The 17516-nt window shown below is 35.2% G+C and overlaps 1 protein-coding gene across 1 annotated transcript in view; it reads right to left on the bottom strand.

Moving 5' to 3' along the window:
• Positions 1 to 17516, bottom strand: part of LOC104565350 (contactin-associated protein-like 2) — a 971843-nt gene that overhangs the window by 509720 nt on the left and 444607 nt on the right. Inside the window, exons 5-7 of the mRNA XM_088520855.1 lie at positions 8518 to 8721; positions 5787 to 5971; positions 2828 to 2971 (exon numbers count right to left, since the gene is read on the bottom strand). Coding sequence (XP_088376981.1) covers positions 2828 to 2971; positions 5787 to 5971; positions 8518 to 8721 — 533 coding nt within the window. The remainder of the gene's footprint in view (positions 1 to 2827; positions 2972 to 5786; positions 5972 to 8517; positions 8722 to 17516) is intronic.

Here is a 17516-nt window from a genome sequence, read left to right on the forward strand (position 1 = left end):
AAAATAAACAAACAAATTGGGGAAAAAAAAGAAAAAAAGAAAAAAAAACCACACATACACACACAAACCCCTTAGCTTATTCTTTGAGAGAACATAGAAGATGGGCGAGGAGAGTTGCTTGCAAGCTTGTTACTTGTTTCTGTCTTAGTCTTGGGTCAAGCTGCAAATGAGATAGCACCTATTGAGCTACTTAGTCACTGCCAACTCTTGTTTGTAACTTGGTTTAAGACAAAAACAGACACTTTTATTCTATGTGCTGACTGTCCTTTCTTCCTGACATTCCCTTTTCAGTATGTTTAACAGTTGTCTCATTTATCTTTTATGAAAATAAATCAGGCTCCACTAATAAGGGCAACAACAACTGCTCAATAACATCCATCTTATTCCCTTTTCCCAAAGATGCATTGCCATCATTTATATCACAGATTGACAGATTTTTTTTTCCTTATGGTTACTCTCTAAAACTGAAGAGAATACATTATTAAAGAAAATGCTGTACTTTATTATTTACATTCCAAATGTAAATACATGAAATTTACATTTCAAATGGAAATTTGAGAATTGCTTTTTCATATTTATTTCCATATTGTGAATAAATTAAAGAAATCCTTTTTGAGACCTAAACATTTTTTTAATTTTTGCTCAGGGACAAATTAAGATCATCATCTTTGGTTCTCTAGGTCTCTTCATTCTATAAACTTAACTTCTCAATTCCCTTTTGATTTCTGAAATTCAACCATGTATATGCCCGTAACAACATTTTTCCTTCCCTCCTGCACCTCTTTTATCTCTTTCTTTCCTCTCTTCTTCACTTTTTCACCTACAATAAATCTCATCATCATATTGAATACTTTGCTTGTAATGTACATTTCATGACATTTTGTCTGTCCTGTAATAATAAACTGTAATAATAAACTCCTTAAGGCCGGGGGTGCCTCTTATTATGTGTCTGTACAGTATTTGCTAAAATGGAGCTTTGATCCTGGTTGGATTGCTTAAGCACTATCATCATAAACATGATTAACAGCAGTCTCAACAGAGTCTATTTTTCATGCTAAATCAGGTTCAAAACTAGGAGAAAAGAAGCTTTTGTAAGAAACATAAAAATCCATGTTGATTCGAGTAAAATTGATTTTGCTTTTGAAGAGTTGAGGCAATGTAACTAATTCCACTGAAAACAAAAGTCATTTCTATTTTTATAAGCATTCTCAGAACCAGAAATCAAAAGAACCATCATATTAAACTGGCATGGCATAATTCTCTTGATGAAGCACCAACATTTCCAAGGGTAAATATGTGAATTTTATTCTCATGTTAGAGATAACAGAATTTAATAAAATAAATAAATAAAATTAAAAAAAATCAAAGGTTTTGTAGGTTTTCTAGTTATCACTTATTTTTGAAATAATGGTATTTAGCTATGGAAACTATGAGTCTGTTCAAGCAAGAGCTTTATAAATAATTTTTACTAATTTGCAGTGGACTGGTAAAAGTTTCCTCCTGTGCAAGATGCATTTCCAAATCAGGCATGAGGAGCTAATGGCTATGATATATATATAACATATATTGTATTGTGCTGTAGTTTCAAAGTTTCAAAAAAACTTTTTTTTTTTTTCCTGCCCTGCAATAACTCTTTCTTTTGCAAGAGTCACAGGTAATTCAGAACCAATTTCAAAGATCCAGTGTTCTGTGTGACAAGGCTGAAAAAGCTCGAGAAGCTAAGTCTTCTCTCTGGAGCATGCATAATTGCCTTCAATAATGCTACAGAAACTCATATATAGAAAAAGTTGTAAATATTAGGTTGCATTATAGAACATAATTGAGCTTTTATAGGCTTGGGATTTACACCAAAAAAAGGGAAATTATCGTATTACCTTCATCATTTAGCGATATTGCTCACATAATCATATTTAGGTTTTATACTATTAACCAAAGAGTAAACAAATGGCAATCAACACCGTGCAGTGTGATCACTGCATCTGTGATCTGTAATCTTTACTCTATAATATATAAGGAAGAAAGCAAATGCAGACTTATATATATTGCTAGCGCGACTTTGTGATGCCTATAAACAGAAGAAAGCCCTGAACGATTTACTCAAGTCATCCTAAACTCATGGCAGCAAGACATTTGCTTCCTATCCACACTGCTTGTGTATGCCACCAAATAATTTTGGGAGTGTTTGAAGACAAAAATAATAATAATAATAATAAAAATACTTTCATGACCTGGCTGCCCATAAAGCCACACGCTTAAGCATGAGAGCAAACCTGTATGCCTAAACAAGAGGAAAAAAATAGAAAGAATAAAATGTACATCAGCTATCAGAATTACTAAATCTAATTAGATATTAAAAAGTAATGATGTCATAGTCTGATATTTTGAAGTTTTCCAGAGCTACTAGCAAAAGCTCTAGAATCATCCCTTTTCCATCACTTTCCACTTACTAATTAGCCTTGCAGGAGTGGAAGAAATTAGGCTGCAAAACCAAGACACAGCTGCAATTGGTTTAAGACTATGGTTTGACTCACTGCAATTTAGGAGGAAAAGAAAGAAATATTTATTGTTCCAGCTGCTTGTTTTAAAAAGTGGCTGTCTGATACCAAAGGGCAGTAGATGAAACAGAAGTCCCAGCAGGAAAATGCTCTGAGACATTAAAAAAATAAAGCCATAAAGGCACATAAAATAAGATCTTCAGGTATGTGAAAAAATATGCTTTGTATATTAAATCACTCCAGTCTATCCCAAGGATATTCATTATACTAGCAAATCTTGTCGTCTCCTTTACCATGCAGAAGTATAGCTGACCATTAAATTATGCTCTTACCACATTAGAAGGTTCCAATTTCTTCCTCTTGGCAAGATCAGTGATATTATTACCATTGTAGTTGATGCTCTCCATACAGCCTTTGAAATTCTTCCTACTGTTAGAACTTGGCTTCCCAGAAAAAGGCATACCTCCAAAGGTTATCTTTGAATGAAAATAGAAACTGTAAATAGTTACTGGAGGGCGAACTTGTTGTAATTTTTAAACAAATTTGCTGTAGATGTATTTGCTTTCTTTGAACACTCAAACAGAGACTGCTGGCATAACGACTTTCCAGAAAAACAAAATATCAAATACACACTGCAAAAAAAATCAGAAAAAAAAAAGATACGATGAACTAGTGAATGCAAATATTTATGCTAGTAAACCCCAAGTGTTATTAACTCATCCAAACAGAGAGCAGACAGACATCATAGAGCTGTTCATATATGGATGGCTCTTAAAATTGGTTCTGAAGAATATGTATTTCAAATAAAGAACCAGGAATAAATCATGTCCATCCCACTACCTCTCTAAACAAGAGGAGACATACAATTAGCCAGATGATCCAATGTGAATCATTCACTTGGCTTTGTCTCTCAGAGACACAGCAGCTGAGGGCTCCAGTCAGACTTCCTTTAGTGCTTATATATCTGCTTAGCCAAGAAGAGCTTATATAATCATGCAGTCATATATATGACACAGTGCTAGGAAGATCACCTTCCACTACCAATAACATACAGATAATAACTATATACCACTATATACCACTATATAGCAACTATATAACTATATACCACTATACCACTTTCTATGTAAATGTGAGGACCCTTTGACTTATCATTTAGGAAGAACTAATGTTGTACAGCCGAAAAATAAAACTTTAAAAAATAGCACATAGAGGCTATTTTAAAGTGCTTTGTGGACATATCCTCGAGTATTACAAATTGACATTACCTGACTTTAGACAAGCTATATCACTTTCCACCAACTGGACAATGTGACCCTAACGTTTTAACTGCTGTAAACAGTCTTTGGCTTGTGCATTGTTTTTTCATGTGCCTGAAGAGGCTAAAATATAAAGGTTAAGAATGTGGATAGGAGAAAAAATGCAAAAAATCATACACCGTGACAGTGAGGCAAAAGGAACTGCTAAGTTTTTTGCTTTGCTTTGTTGTTTTTCTCCTTGAAAATGCAATCAGAACTAATGTTTAGCTCTCTTTTGTGCTTACTTATCTTTTTTCCGAAAGAGATTAACCTTTGAACTCTCTTTTTTTTATGTAAAGGTTCAGATTTTCTGAGGTTTATCTATCTACTATGATTAACTTATCATAAGGACCACACATTTAAATGTCTGTGATGACTGACCTCCAAAAACAGTTAATTGTGAGGAAAATAAGCAGAACAGCTCAAGGCTTGTCTTTTCATGAACCACAAAAACACACAGCCACACATATTCAGAGAGCTTCCACTAAGCATGAAGAGCTGTGTACATGGAAACTGAAACCTTTGAGAACTACCAGTGATGTGTCTAATGTCACAGAAGAGAGGGAAGGTGGATCCTCAATCGCACACTCGCTTCTGAGTAAATTTATTATACACAACACATTCACTATGTAATATGTTGCCCAACTCTTGCTTATGGCATTCAAGCCTAACTTTTTCTATTGTTCAGTCACTTGAGAATCTTTCATAAAACACATTTATCTGAGTTTTGATTGCTCAGTTCACATATTCAGGTGCCCCATGAGTAGTACCAATTCAATTATCTTATTACTACTACCAAAGAAGGCCTTAATAGATATTTATTGTAATGTAAATACATTCTTGATTCACTAATTTCACTAATGCACAGTTTATATTTACAATTGTATTGCCATTTTCCCCAAACATTCATATTATATTCTTGATCAAAACAATGTTTGTAAAAAAAAAATCGATATAAAAGTTCAATTCAAACGTCACTGCATTACATCATTTTGATCTCCTGTCACTGTTTACTAAGCTGTAAGGATGAAAATACATATTTGGCTCAACCAGCAACATTAAAGTAACAGTCAAGAGTGGAAGAAAATCACTGTACAAAGGTGATACTGGTCCTTATGCTGAAGTTTCTGTTAATACAACAACTTAAAACAATTGAAGAAGTTCAGTTCTAGCAAAAAGTTCACAGCAGCAGAACCCAGACTGCAGTTAAACAAATAATCCTGATTTGACTAAAAACAAGTTTTGCATATTAACTGACTGATGAAACAGAATGCTTCCTATTTTTTTCCAACTCTTTACTGTTCCTCTAGAAAAGGGATGTTATTGATGGCTTATTTATCAAAGTGTAGGGATTTACCTCCTTACCCAAATAAAGCAAGCTCAAGATTCATATTAGTGGAAAGCTTCTACTTTACTTCCTTTTCTAGAAATGAATATTAACTATCACTTCAGAACAACTCAAGTGCATAATGATCACCTGAGCAGGATAACAGATGTTATGATTTGTTTTTATTTACTTATCACTTACAGCAGCTGGCATAAAAGATTTTAAAAGTAGCATATGCTTAACTTGCTAAATAATATAAATCTCCAGAGAGGTTGTGGAGTCTCTTTCTTTGGTGATTTTCAAAATCCAGCTGGATGCCACCCTGTGCCACGTCCTCTAGCTGTCCCTGCTTGAGCAGGAAGGTTGGGCTAGATGATCTCTAGAGGTCCCTTCCAACCTCAATCCTTCTGTCATTCCGTAATTTTAAAGCAAAACATTGATATGATGCTTACAACAAAGGCTCTGGTCAAACTTAGAATCTGGTAGATTAATAGACAAAAAACATGTTTATGGTAAAGGGAGAATTGTTTGAAAGATAAAAATGAGGAAGTCTAAGGAAAAAAAATAATCAAAGCAAACGTATAAAAGGTACCAAAACATCTTAAATGGTACCAGTTTTTTTCTTCCTAACTCAAATCTCTTTAGAAAGTCAGTTTGAATGCTCACCTCATAATCAAGGTCTAGGTAATCAAATTCTCCATTGGTTCTGAAATGCTGCATGTGCCTGTCCAAGGTGAGGTTGATATTTCTGCCATGGCGCTCTATGATGATGGAGTGCCAGTGGTGATCATCTAAGAGGCTGCCCGTCATCACAGATGTGTGGCCATAAATAGAGCCAAGCTGGTTGCTACCTAAAATGAAAATAGAAGAAAGTGAATTTAATCCTTGCTCATACTTGCTAGGCAAACATATTCCTTCTGCTCTATCAATATGTCACCTGAATTGCATCAGACACCTAACATGCTGGAGGACATCAGTCCATTATAAAGCTAAGACCTGGAGGGTTGTTGCTAAAAATATCCAGATCGAATCCAGACAGTCAGATCAAATAACCAAGAAGCCACTCAGTGAGCTGCATAAATGGTGATAACAGCTATTTGGAGGCTAACTAGAGAAGCAGCATCTACTTTCAGATGTAAAGTTGTTTTCAACCAGAGATTTTCTTTGTTCTGATCACTACACTATAGAAGTGAAAAGTTGTTACCTTCCCTGGAATAGCCTTTGTGCCACATTCTCAGCTTCCCTGGAACTCTACTGATTTACTACAGTTGAGGACTTGGTGCCTGACAATAGAATCCAATAATACAAAGCCTTTCCAGTCTAGTAACAGCAAACACTCAAATGAGTTCTACACTTGGGAGATTCCGCCAGTATAACTATATGAGCTACTATACAGGAAAGGGCTCGGTGCAGTCTGAGCAAATAGCTGGAAAAAAAAAAAAAAAAAAAAAAAAGTTCCTCTAACATAGCTTATTTCAGTCTTTCCTCCTATTTTGGAAGCCAAATAAGCTATTAACAAAACTACAGTTTTGCAATTTATTCCTATGTTTCAAAGAGGCTTTTGCCAGTATAGCTGCGCTACTCAGTGAGATCACATCTCACTGCAATCTAATTGACATAGCTTAGCCAGTAGAAGTGGGAAGTATATATCTCAACTGAAGCAGCAAATGGTAATTCAGCAGGAAGTCTAAAAAACTGTTGCACTGCCCAATAACTCAGTGCAGTCTTCCGGGTTTTGAATACATAAGCATCTAAGAGTATTTCTGGAGCTGAGAAATTCTTAGTATCATGTCTGGAACTCAGACATTAAGGCTGTACATGACACAAACATGTTTTGGGAAATCACACTGCCATGGCCTAAGACATTACACCCTTAATAACATCACCTTTCTGCTGGAGGTCACTGTTCACTGATCTTTCAATAGCTGCTGTAAAAAACAAACAAACAAAACAAACAAACAAAAAACCCACACAAAATCACACGTGTATCACACATGTATATGTGCTTCGGTTTTCTTCCATGCAAAGTCAAAACTATGCAAAGCAGAAGCTGAATTCACCTCCTTAGATGTTTGAAACTAGGTCACTGGTTTCCTACAACCTCTATGAAGTCCCTTCCCCTAAGTCTGCCGCAAAGACAATCTTCAGGGGAAGGATGACATCCTAGACCATCACCTATGTCTACTAAACAAGTGTGCGTGACAGTGTCTGTCCATCTAATGATTTAAACACCTCCTTAAGCACGTGTAAGGAAGCTACAATAGAGCAGAGAGACAAACTATAATGAGGAATATGAAGAAACTGGAAATCAGTGGATTAGCATTTCAATTAAAATTGTTAAAAAAATAGACTACTGCTATAGGAAGATTTTTTTTCCTTCATCATCTTCCCACATTGTGGATCTTTAGAAAAAGAGCAGAAGAAAATGCTAGTGGAAATAATTGCTATTCATAGTAAATAATACATGAATAGAATAATTTACTGTTCACTTGATTGCAAGAGAAGAAGTTACATGAAGCTTTGTTCAAAAATTATTCTGTCTGAAAGAAAAGATGACCTGAAACAAGATAAATATGTTTTTGTTTCATTAAAAAAAAAAGTACTTTATAAACCAGCTTGCTCATAAGTCCCTATTCTTCCAGTGGGATTTTTGAGGCAGGATTTAGAATAGTGTATCTGGGTTCATAACCTTCTTAAGGTTGCCTGATAGGCAAATGAGTTATCTTCCTTTGCTAGCCCGTTTTCACATCTACAAATACCGTGATTTCCATTCTTCATCTCCTTCAGTTTCAGTCCTGCTTGTACAAAGCCTGACAGCTTTTTCCCCTTTATGATAAATGTGAAAAATCTATCTATTCACAACAAAGTCTTATCTATATAAAAGGCAGTAGTTTTACCAGCTTCAGTGGGTTTCATACTAGGAGCTTAAAAGGTGAGAATCCTCCTTCTGCCCACCCTGCAGCTAAGATTCTCTCTAGGAAGGTCACTAAACCTCAACTTCATACGGTCTGCAGCTTCTCAAAGCTGTATCTTTCTTCCTGTAGCTTCCTGAGGATGATTTTGATTACTCTAACACTGCTGGTAGAGTTGTGCTCTCACAAAACCACTTTCTTTCTCAGAATAACCAATCCCTGAAGCCAAATATAATTCTACCAAGGCTTTTTCATTTGAGGCAAGTTACTAATGCTAAAATACTTTGACCTTTCTTTTACATATGACTTTATTTTTGTACTATTTCATATGGAGTAAAAGGAAAGGAATGGAAAAGAAAGGAACAGTAAGAAAATAGAATGATTCAATTACATGAAGTGGCTTGCACACAATAGGAGCAAAAGTATATCCTATTTGACTGCAAATTCTTTTGAGAGTTAAAAAATTCAAAACAAACAAAACATACCTAAATTTAAATTAAGAACAAGTTTGGCTTTTTTAAGTTCCAAGGTGATATAGTCTCCTTGCTGTCCTTCTCCGTGGAAGATTACACCTTCACTTTCAGAGGTTTTAAATTTCAGAGAGATGACATCTTTCAGTGTTTTCATTTTCTTGTTCCTGAATCTGTACGGTAACACTACATGGCCATCAAAATTGATAACATCAGCCCCTAAAGGAAGAAGCAAATAACATTGTTTTATTATATATTGCTGTGTCCACTGGAAAACCAGGCTTGGCATATGCGGATTGTATTTGAACAGAACAAATGGGCAAGAGGTATACATATTGCAAAGACATTTTCTCACAATCTTATTCAACTTCTTTAGGTTCTCTTAAATATAGTTGCTTTCATGAATACTTCCTTAATTATAGTTCAAAATGAGACACAAACTTCTGAGTCATCATTAATAATTCACTTGATACCTCTTAAAAATCCAATAGAGGTATCTTTGAGGACTGTAATCAGTAAAACATGAGCCCAATTAAATTGCCTGGAAGTAATAAGAGATTCCTTTAATTGTATATAAATCTTAGGCATAAACCTTGTGTAGTTCTTAGTGTTGTACAGAAATTTGGAGCAAGATTTGTCCTTAACTATTTTTTGGGGGAAAATAAATGTTCTGCTACTGCAGATAGTTTTTGTTCTAGATTCCTTTTTATTCAAAATTTGAGGAGAAAATTGGGGGACACAATCATAATTAAATCAACTTAGTATTCAGATATGTGTTGTACAATGATACTGCAAAATTTCATTGACCATCCTACAGCCTTCAAGGAAAAATTCCTCTAACTAAGAATATTGAAGGCTAAATTGAGGATGATTTGATTTTATTGATTTCAAAAGATGCACTTCTGTCAGTATTGTCTCATCAGAGCTTGATAAAAATTATAAATAAATACACATTTTAGAACTTTGTACATATTTAAGAAATCTACTTTGTAAACCATTTATACTATAGTCCATCTCCATGGATGATGATGACTGTCACCTTACATGCTTGCAGTACTCAAAGAAGTCAAAGGGTAGAATTTCAAGCTTCTGAATTTTCAGTTGCAAATACTTCTTCAAATTATACAAAACACCATTGTCTATGGCATTCTCTCAACATGACTTTTTCTTTCTATTTCTACTAACACTTCCTTTGTTAGCACCAACTAACTGAAGGCACCAGTTCCAGAAGTAGAGATATAATTAAAACAATAATTATGCAAGCGAGAAAGCCTGCTCATCTCTGCTTCTGATGAGGTAGCAGCATAACACTGTCAGACCATAAGGTCTAACACATCTTACCCCTAAACTTCCCTAATCCTACAAAGACTTTTGATAAAATAATAAAATGACCCCTTCATTGTTTGTGCTAACAGAATGGTTAAGAAATATTAGTAAATATGTGCATTATAGTTTCATTGCAACTCATGTATGGGATAGGATATACTGATGTATATCTGACATGTATATCACAATTTAGCAAAATTACTAGAATGGCTTCTTTTTATAAAATACACTTTGCAATACACACTCCAACAATAAATACTAAGCTCTAAGTGCAGCTAACAATACAGCCTGATCTGTTCTTCTGAATGACAAATTCCAGGAATGTCAATCAGATCAACATTAAATATCAAAATTGGACGTTCTGTATGCCATGCAAGGAATCCCTTAATATTTGATCAGACTTCAACGAGGACGTGTTTGCTCATACACAGATGAAGATGCAGCTCTCAGCAATGAGGGCCTGGGGACTATATTCAGTTTGTGGTTCCCTTCAAAGAAACAGTTCAGCGCAGGAGATATTTTGTATATTCTTGCTATTCAAGTAGATACAGTACACTTCAAGTTTGTTTTGAAGAAAGAGGAAATGGTCAGAAAAAAACATTGTAGGAGAGATTACATTAAACCCCCGATATTTTTGTTTTCTTTTTAGATGCCTGTGGGAGGAGATTCGAGGAATGTCTTCCTGAGATTTTCATATTCGGTTTGAAATTCATAAAGGAAGCAGCATGGAATCTACTTATACAAAAATATGTACATGGAAGTAATTTTTGAACACCCTGTAATTGCACAATTGATATTGCTATGCACAGCAAATTTGACTATATTTTGCTGAATCTATCTACAGCCTCGAAGATCAAATGAAATAAAACAAATGAAATAAAATCCATAGACATTACAGGTTAAGTAACAATCAAAATGAATATATATCATAAAGAATATGGTTCTGAATACAATGCCATAGATTCATAAGTTAGCTACCCATGAAAAGGCAAGTGTCCCTATATAGTTCTTGCAACCGTGTACATATGTTCTTGACATTATCCAACAAAACGAACTCACTTTAACAAGGCTGAGAACATGCACCACATTTCTTCAAAAGCTGGCCCTGCACTATCATGTTTTGAAAATCACTCTAGTTAGTTAAAAAAGGAAAAATATATAACAGTAATTTCTGATTGAATAGTATTCTTTTATGTATAACTATGCTGGCAGCATGCACATAGATCTGCATAATTAAGGGAACCAAACTCAAACAGACAAAAAGATATTTTATCTGCTATTTCAAAACAATCTATGCAAAGCTGAGCAAAAAAAAAAAAAAAAAAAAAAAAAGGTCTTTTTTTAAGGCCTTTGACTCAGGCTTCAGAGTCCTCTATTTCCCTGCTTCGTGGCAAGACCTGTACTGCCAACATGCTTGTTTCCAAAGACCCAACAGTGAGTCTGCACCCACCACACAGCTGCTTTGCTATTTTGATCAAGGGACTAGAATTATCAAAGACACCAGACACAGGGCAACAAACACTAATCAAAATAAAGCAGAACAGAAAAGGAAAGCATTCTGCAGAGAGGTGCTTAGCACGAGTCTAACAAAATTAGCATTATTTTTAATATATGCATAATGTTTTTAAATGGCTAGTGATCTTTGAATGATTATCTCTACACAGCTTGTACTGAATACTGGGATTCAAGAAAGAAATTATTTGGGATTATAGATCCACTGTGATCTAACATGAATTTATCCTCTCTTTGCACCTCCATTATTTCTTTATCTTTTAGTTTTCTGTTTAGATTAAGAGAGTTTTAGGAGAAAAAGCATCATTTGTAGCATTCTTTTTACAATGTCTTGTCCCGTAATGTACAGTTCATGCCTCCTAGTACTATGTGTCTATACTAATATTGCAGTAATGCACAGTATTAGCCAGACCGTGATAATCTATCCTCCAAAAACAAGGCATCAAAGCATTTCTGGCTGGGCCACAGTATTCCACATGGAAGTGTTATTTGTTGTTTCTGTTGGCCAGGGATACTAAAATATCATTATGATCAAAAAACCCCACATAAACAGTGTATTATTTACATATTTGAACAGCAAAAATGAGCTTTCTCCTAACAAAACCAGGAATATAGCTCAAAATCATAGACAAAATACCCCTCTTATTTTAGTATAATTATTCACAATAAATTACATACGTGGAAATTACATCAGAAGACCCTCTATTTTTTCAGTAGCTCCAAACACTTCCCATGTCCAGCTTGCTCCTAGAGTCTATGCAGTTTGAATCTCAGTGGCACTGAGTGGATCTCATGTCTACTTAGAGATACATCACTACATGTCCCTGCACCTAGAAAAATGAGGAAGTCTTATCAAATCATAGCTGTCAAAAGAGCGCTTTTTCTTTTTTATGAGATCCAGTGGGAAAGGTATTTGAACATGGCCTCCAGGCAGTAGAGTCCAGCCATAAGGACACAGGCAACACCTTGGCTGGAAGTCTGCTGCGGTAAAATCGACACTATTACTACGTTTTCTAAAAGTGATGCATACGCTACACAAAAGGAAAAACAACCCATACTACAGATACAGATGCACCCCCCCACACACACACCTGCTCAGACATGCAATAATATATACTTCATATTCTACAAGCATAAGGTCAAGGAAAATCAATTACAAATTCCTGTTGCCTGCTTAGCTCCCACTATACTGAATCTGCACCCTGTCATACCTGTCAATGAATTCAACCCTAAGTGACTTAAATGTCTGAAAATAAATACATTTGCTTAGAAGTTTGCATTTTTTTTTTTGATCTCAGATATAATTTATACACGACAAAGAAGCATCAAAATAGCAAAGAGTATTTTACCAACCTTTATTTTTAACTCAAGTCTTGGGTAAAAGGAACAAATTATATTCTTCTATTATATATACGTGTCAGAAACTCTCAAAACAAACCTGTGAGAAAGCATTTCCCAAAGTAACAAAAAGTCATGCCACGTTTTGAGTGCAATACCCACAGAAGACAGGGCAACAGCATTTTTCAAAGTTTCTCTCCATCTCCAAGGACAGATGTTTGTTTTCTGCTTGTTATTATAGTGCTAGTAGAGTACTAAGACCCTCATTTTGTTAGCCGTTGTGCAAACATGTCTGTAAACATGCGGTTCTTTTCTGTGATAATGAATGTCTAGGATAAAGCAACTGCAACAGGTGAAATTAGTAAGCAAAAATAGAAAAAGAAAATGGGAGAAAAAGGAAACACGAAGAATTGCAATCCACTGACTATTGCTAAAAGTTTTTCATCCGCATGCTTGACCCACATTGCTACACAATCTAATGGTTGCTTAAGACAATTATTTTAGGATGAGTATGTACAAGAAGAGTGTCCTGCAGAGTTGCACTTAACCGCTGCTTTCCTCCATGCAGGGTAAGAACCTGCTTCTCAGGTAAAAGGCCTTATTTTCAGAAGCAACTTACGGAAGAAAATCATGGACATATGAAAAACAGTAAGATTTATGAAGACAAAGTAAATTTGTAAATATGCTGCTAATTATTGTCTTTATGCTGTAAGTAGCGTGATTTTTTCAAGCCCTTAGAACTTTTTTTTTTTCCTGTCAAATGTAATGTAAGACTACATTTTCACTATTTTTTTTTTTCATTAAGTTTTTGGCTTTTCTGAGGACAGTTTTATTTAAAAACTCCAATGGCAATGTTTTTACAGTCAGGCATAAGCAAAACAATTTTAAGTAGGATAAATGAGGCAATGATCACGCATGCACTATACATTTGCAATTCAGCACAGAGCTCTCTCATCTCTAAGCTACCTAGTTTATGCACTCTTACCACATCAGTATACAAATCAGACAATACTCAATTCTGTGCTCCTACAGCTGACTACTAGCAGTAGCAGAGATTAACTCTGGTAAAATGGCAATTCAATATAATCTGCACCCCAGATAAAAATGATTCTTTATGTAATCCACTTTGACTTCTGACTCCAGAAAGGCAATTTATGATGCAGGATATGAGATGCAGTCTAACTAAAGAACCCTATTCATAAGGGAGACAGGAGAGTGAGCCACTGAAAATAAAACATCCATGACAATGCGATGTCTCTTTCAAATTCTATTTAATTGCCTGAATAACTAGATTTTATTTTTCCCCACCACCAAATCTCTGAGACTCCCTTTATATTATAGTGGTATTTTATGAACAAGTGTTTCTAACATAACTAATTTTTTTCTAAGAATGCAATTGACAATATTTTTGCTGCATAATTATTTCTCTTTAAAATTGGTTTATTTAAATAGTCAAAATTCTAAGCAGGAAAATACAGAAGACTGTGCTGAAGGTCTGCTGAATCCTCAGAGTAAGGAGCAGGGCATTTTTAAGTATTTTTGAACTACAGAGTGCAAGTTAAACTGCATAATTTTCATCTTCTCTGAGTTATACTACCATGAACATAATTTATATTCATCACTGATATAAGTGAGACATAGTAGGTCATAAAGTCATTTAATTTAATTCCTCCATTGTTTCTGGCTGTAATGGTCATGGGTTTAGTTTGCAATTTTCCAGTCCATAGTACAACAGTATTTTGCAAAAAGACAAAACATAAGCAGTAAATATTACATGAGTCTCTAAACCTTGTATGCACCAAATTACCAGGACTATCTGTGACTATAAAAGCTTATATTTCAGTCATTTTGCAACCATGCCAAAGAAATAGCAAAATATTCTCTACCATTTATTATTTGCTTTGATCTAGATGATCTCTATACTCGCAGTGATATCTAGCAACTCCCAAATAAATTTAATAAAAATATAAGCAATTGAAATGTAGTGTGTAAGTACAATCTGAAGCCAGGTACAGTAAAGAACTTAATTTACATGAAAACAGCTAGCCTCTACTAATGTTCTCCATTTATTAAAAAAGTAAATTAAGAGCTCTAGGTCAACAACATAGAACAATACTGACTTTCACATATCAAATGGCCAAAATAGACCTCAATCCTTATTAAACAGCTGAGCTTTCTATTTATTTAATGAAAATACAGTGAGGAAAGGATCAACAATTACATTCAATTTACCTAGTATATAAGTGAGATACAAAATGGATAAGACAATCTATTAAAACATTAAAGGAACACATGACTAGATGGAAATTTCATTTCATTGTTTATAGCTGCATGGAAACAAAAAGGTGCAAGGCTGACCTACAAAATACTGATTCAGAGTCTGCCTCCCTTACTTCTACTTGAGCTGATGCCACTAAATTCAGCCATCTAATGTAACACTATCTCTCCATGCAGTCATTTAAGGTCTTGACTTTCTGAGAATACCCATTACGCAAGACTAAACTCTCCTATATAACCCACATGCCACATCTTTTAGTCACACAGTTCTCAAGCACATACCTGATCCTTCTTCCAACTAGGGAGCTCAAACTGAAACTGAGTGCTCAAAGGGAACTGCACACACACTGGTCAAGGAATGTGCGCCACGCACAATTTAATTCTCCTGTACTGAAATTGCATGCAGCCAAATAACTTACTGCCCTCATTCTAGTTTTTGCTCCAAGAAGGCAGAAGAGCAAGGCTGACTTTGACTTCTGGTCAACAGTCTCAAAAGTAGCCTGCCTAAGATAATACTGGTAAGTATGTCACTGAAGATCACCTTTCTCAGATGTATAATATTCCCTTCTTTCTCTAATGAAGTTCTTTCAACCAACATTCTAACACTCCTACTAATTCCATCTTACTGCACCACTTTATTTTAGTAAAAGAGTCTCTCAGATGAAGCACATCAGTATTTTCAGATACCACATTTCAGTAAAAAATAATACAAAGTCGTTAGCAAAAATGAGAGTGGAATAACTTTGTAGGTCTATAAGACTACTCAGTTTCATTGTCCTATTCCCAAATTACCTAAAGACATATAGCTCATTTTCACCACAGCATCAGAAAAGCAGATCAGTGGAACTTGACATTAGGTGAATAAATCAAATTCAATAGTTTAGAAAATTCTTTTTCCCCTTCTTCCCCAACACCCAGGTTATTTGGAAGCAAACATTAATTTATACTTTATTTATACATCCTATTAAAACTATTCATATTTTAAGAATTTTTCCTAACATTTTAACTTCAAAATCTTTCTTGCATGGATCAAGCAGCTAAACTGAGGGTAGCTGAACCCAGTGCTTTTCTATTCCTTTGCATATATTTCAGTACATATAATTAAATATATATATATATATATATTCAAGAAGGTTAATTGAGTCATAGTTCTATTTTCAAATGATTTCAGTTGATTTAGTTCTGTCTGATTTCAGCAAATGTATGGTCATTTACTCTAATACAGGTATGGCTCCAAACAAAGAGCTTACTATTTTAATAGTGCATATAGTACTTCAACAACTCCCAGTTAGTAAGTACTTTATTTGAATAAAACCAAGCAAAAATTTAAAGATCTGATACTCCACTGGATTCACTTGCAAGTCTCTTTGGCCTCAAAAGAAGGAAAATCCCAAACTGATTCAAGATACAGCAAAATGAAATGCTTAGCTTTTATTTTGCTAAGCATTTAAATAGTCCTGTGAGAAGATAAAAAAAAAAAAATGTCTTCAGAGGTGCTCTCCACAACACACAGTACAACTGATAAGAGCAAGTAATCACAGACTCACTGAGGTGAAAGGGATGTCTAGGGACCATCTGGTCCTACCCAGCTGCACAGAGCACAGCTGAAGTTGGCTTCATGTCAATTTATTTGCACACCATAATCTACCAGAAGCAATACTTTCATGAATTCAAGTTAATAGTATAGTCATCTGTTTCTTCATCTGTAACAGGGAAATGGGATATTCACTTCTACTTGCCATTCCCTTCTTTGTGCATCTCAGGTTGTACTTTCCAAGGTCAGTGATATATTTCGTGTCCCCATTCCCCAGAGACATGGCTCATCCTTATCCCTATCCTATGATCTTCTATTAAGCTTTACTCTTTCAGACTTACTGGTGTTGCAGAGCTTAAGGTCTTTAAACATCCCAAACGCCAGCACAGTTCTCTCTTTAGTGTGACTTTGCCCATGGCATCGCAACCTGTGCCAAAGAGTGGGTTATTCCTTCCAGATGAATTGCATCATGCCTTTCATGTTTCCCTCGTGAGCACTGCCATCCCTTCTGTCTGGGGTTCTTTCCCTTCATCCAAGCATGCAACCAATGCAGCAGTTAAAATCACAGATAGTGAAATTCATTATTTGGAGGACTCAGTCCTTCAAGCACTAATGTTGTTTTACTTTCTCCAGCCCATTATTTAATTTTATTTTGGCACAAGATTCAGACAGTAGAATCTAAAACTACCACCATGTTTCCATAAACATTTTTCTAGTCCCTGTCTCAAAAGTCACAGAACGCTGAAGAAGCCTGCAAGAAGCATGAGACAGCCTAACTGCAACCTTAAGACCAATCAGTTTGGCAATTCTAAACATGGAGAGTTAGTTTAGGAGATAGTGCTCCTCCTTGCATGCAAAGATCATAAAAACTAAGCAGCACCCTCAGAAAAGGCTCAGACCCCAGGAGCTGATCAAGTGAATCCTTTCTGTATCGAAGCAGAATATACGGTGCTCAGAGACCTCATGGTATCTATTCCTCTGATTTGAGAGACAGAAAAGAGGAGACCAAAAAAAAAAAAAAAAAAAC

The sequence above is a fragment of the Tinamus guttatus genome, unplaced genomic scaffold (genome assembly GCF_059628265.1).
Source record: "Tinamus guttatus ecotype Peru unplaced genomic scaffold, ASM5962826v1 Tinamus_guttatus_pri_ptg000104l, whole genome shotgun sequence".
NCBI classification, from domain to species: domain Eukaryota; kingdom Metazoa; phylum Chordata; class Aves; order Tinamiformes; family Tinamidae; genus Tinamus; species Tinamus guttatus.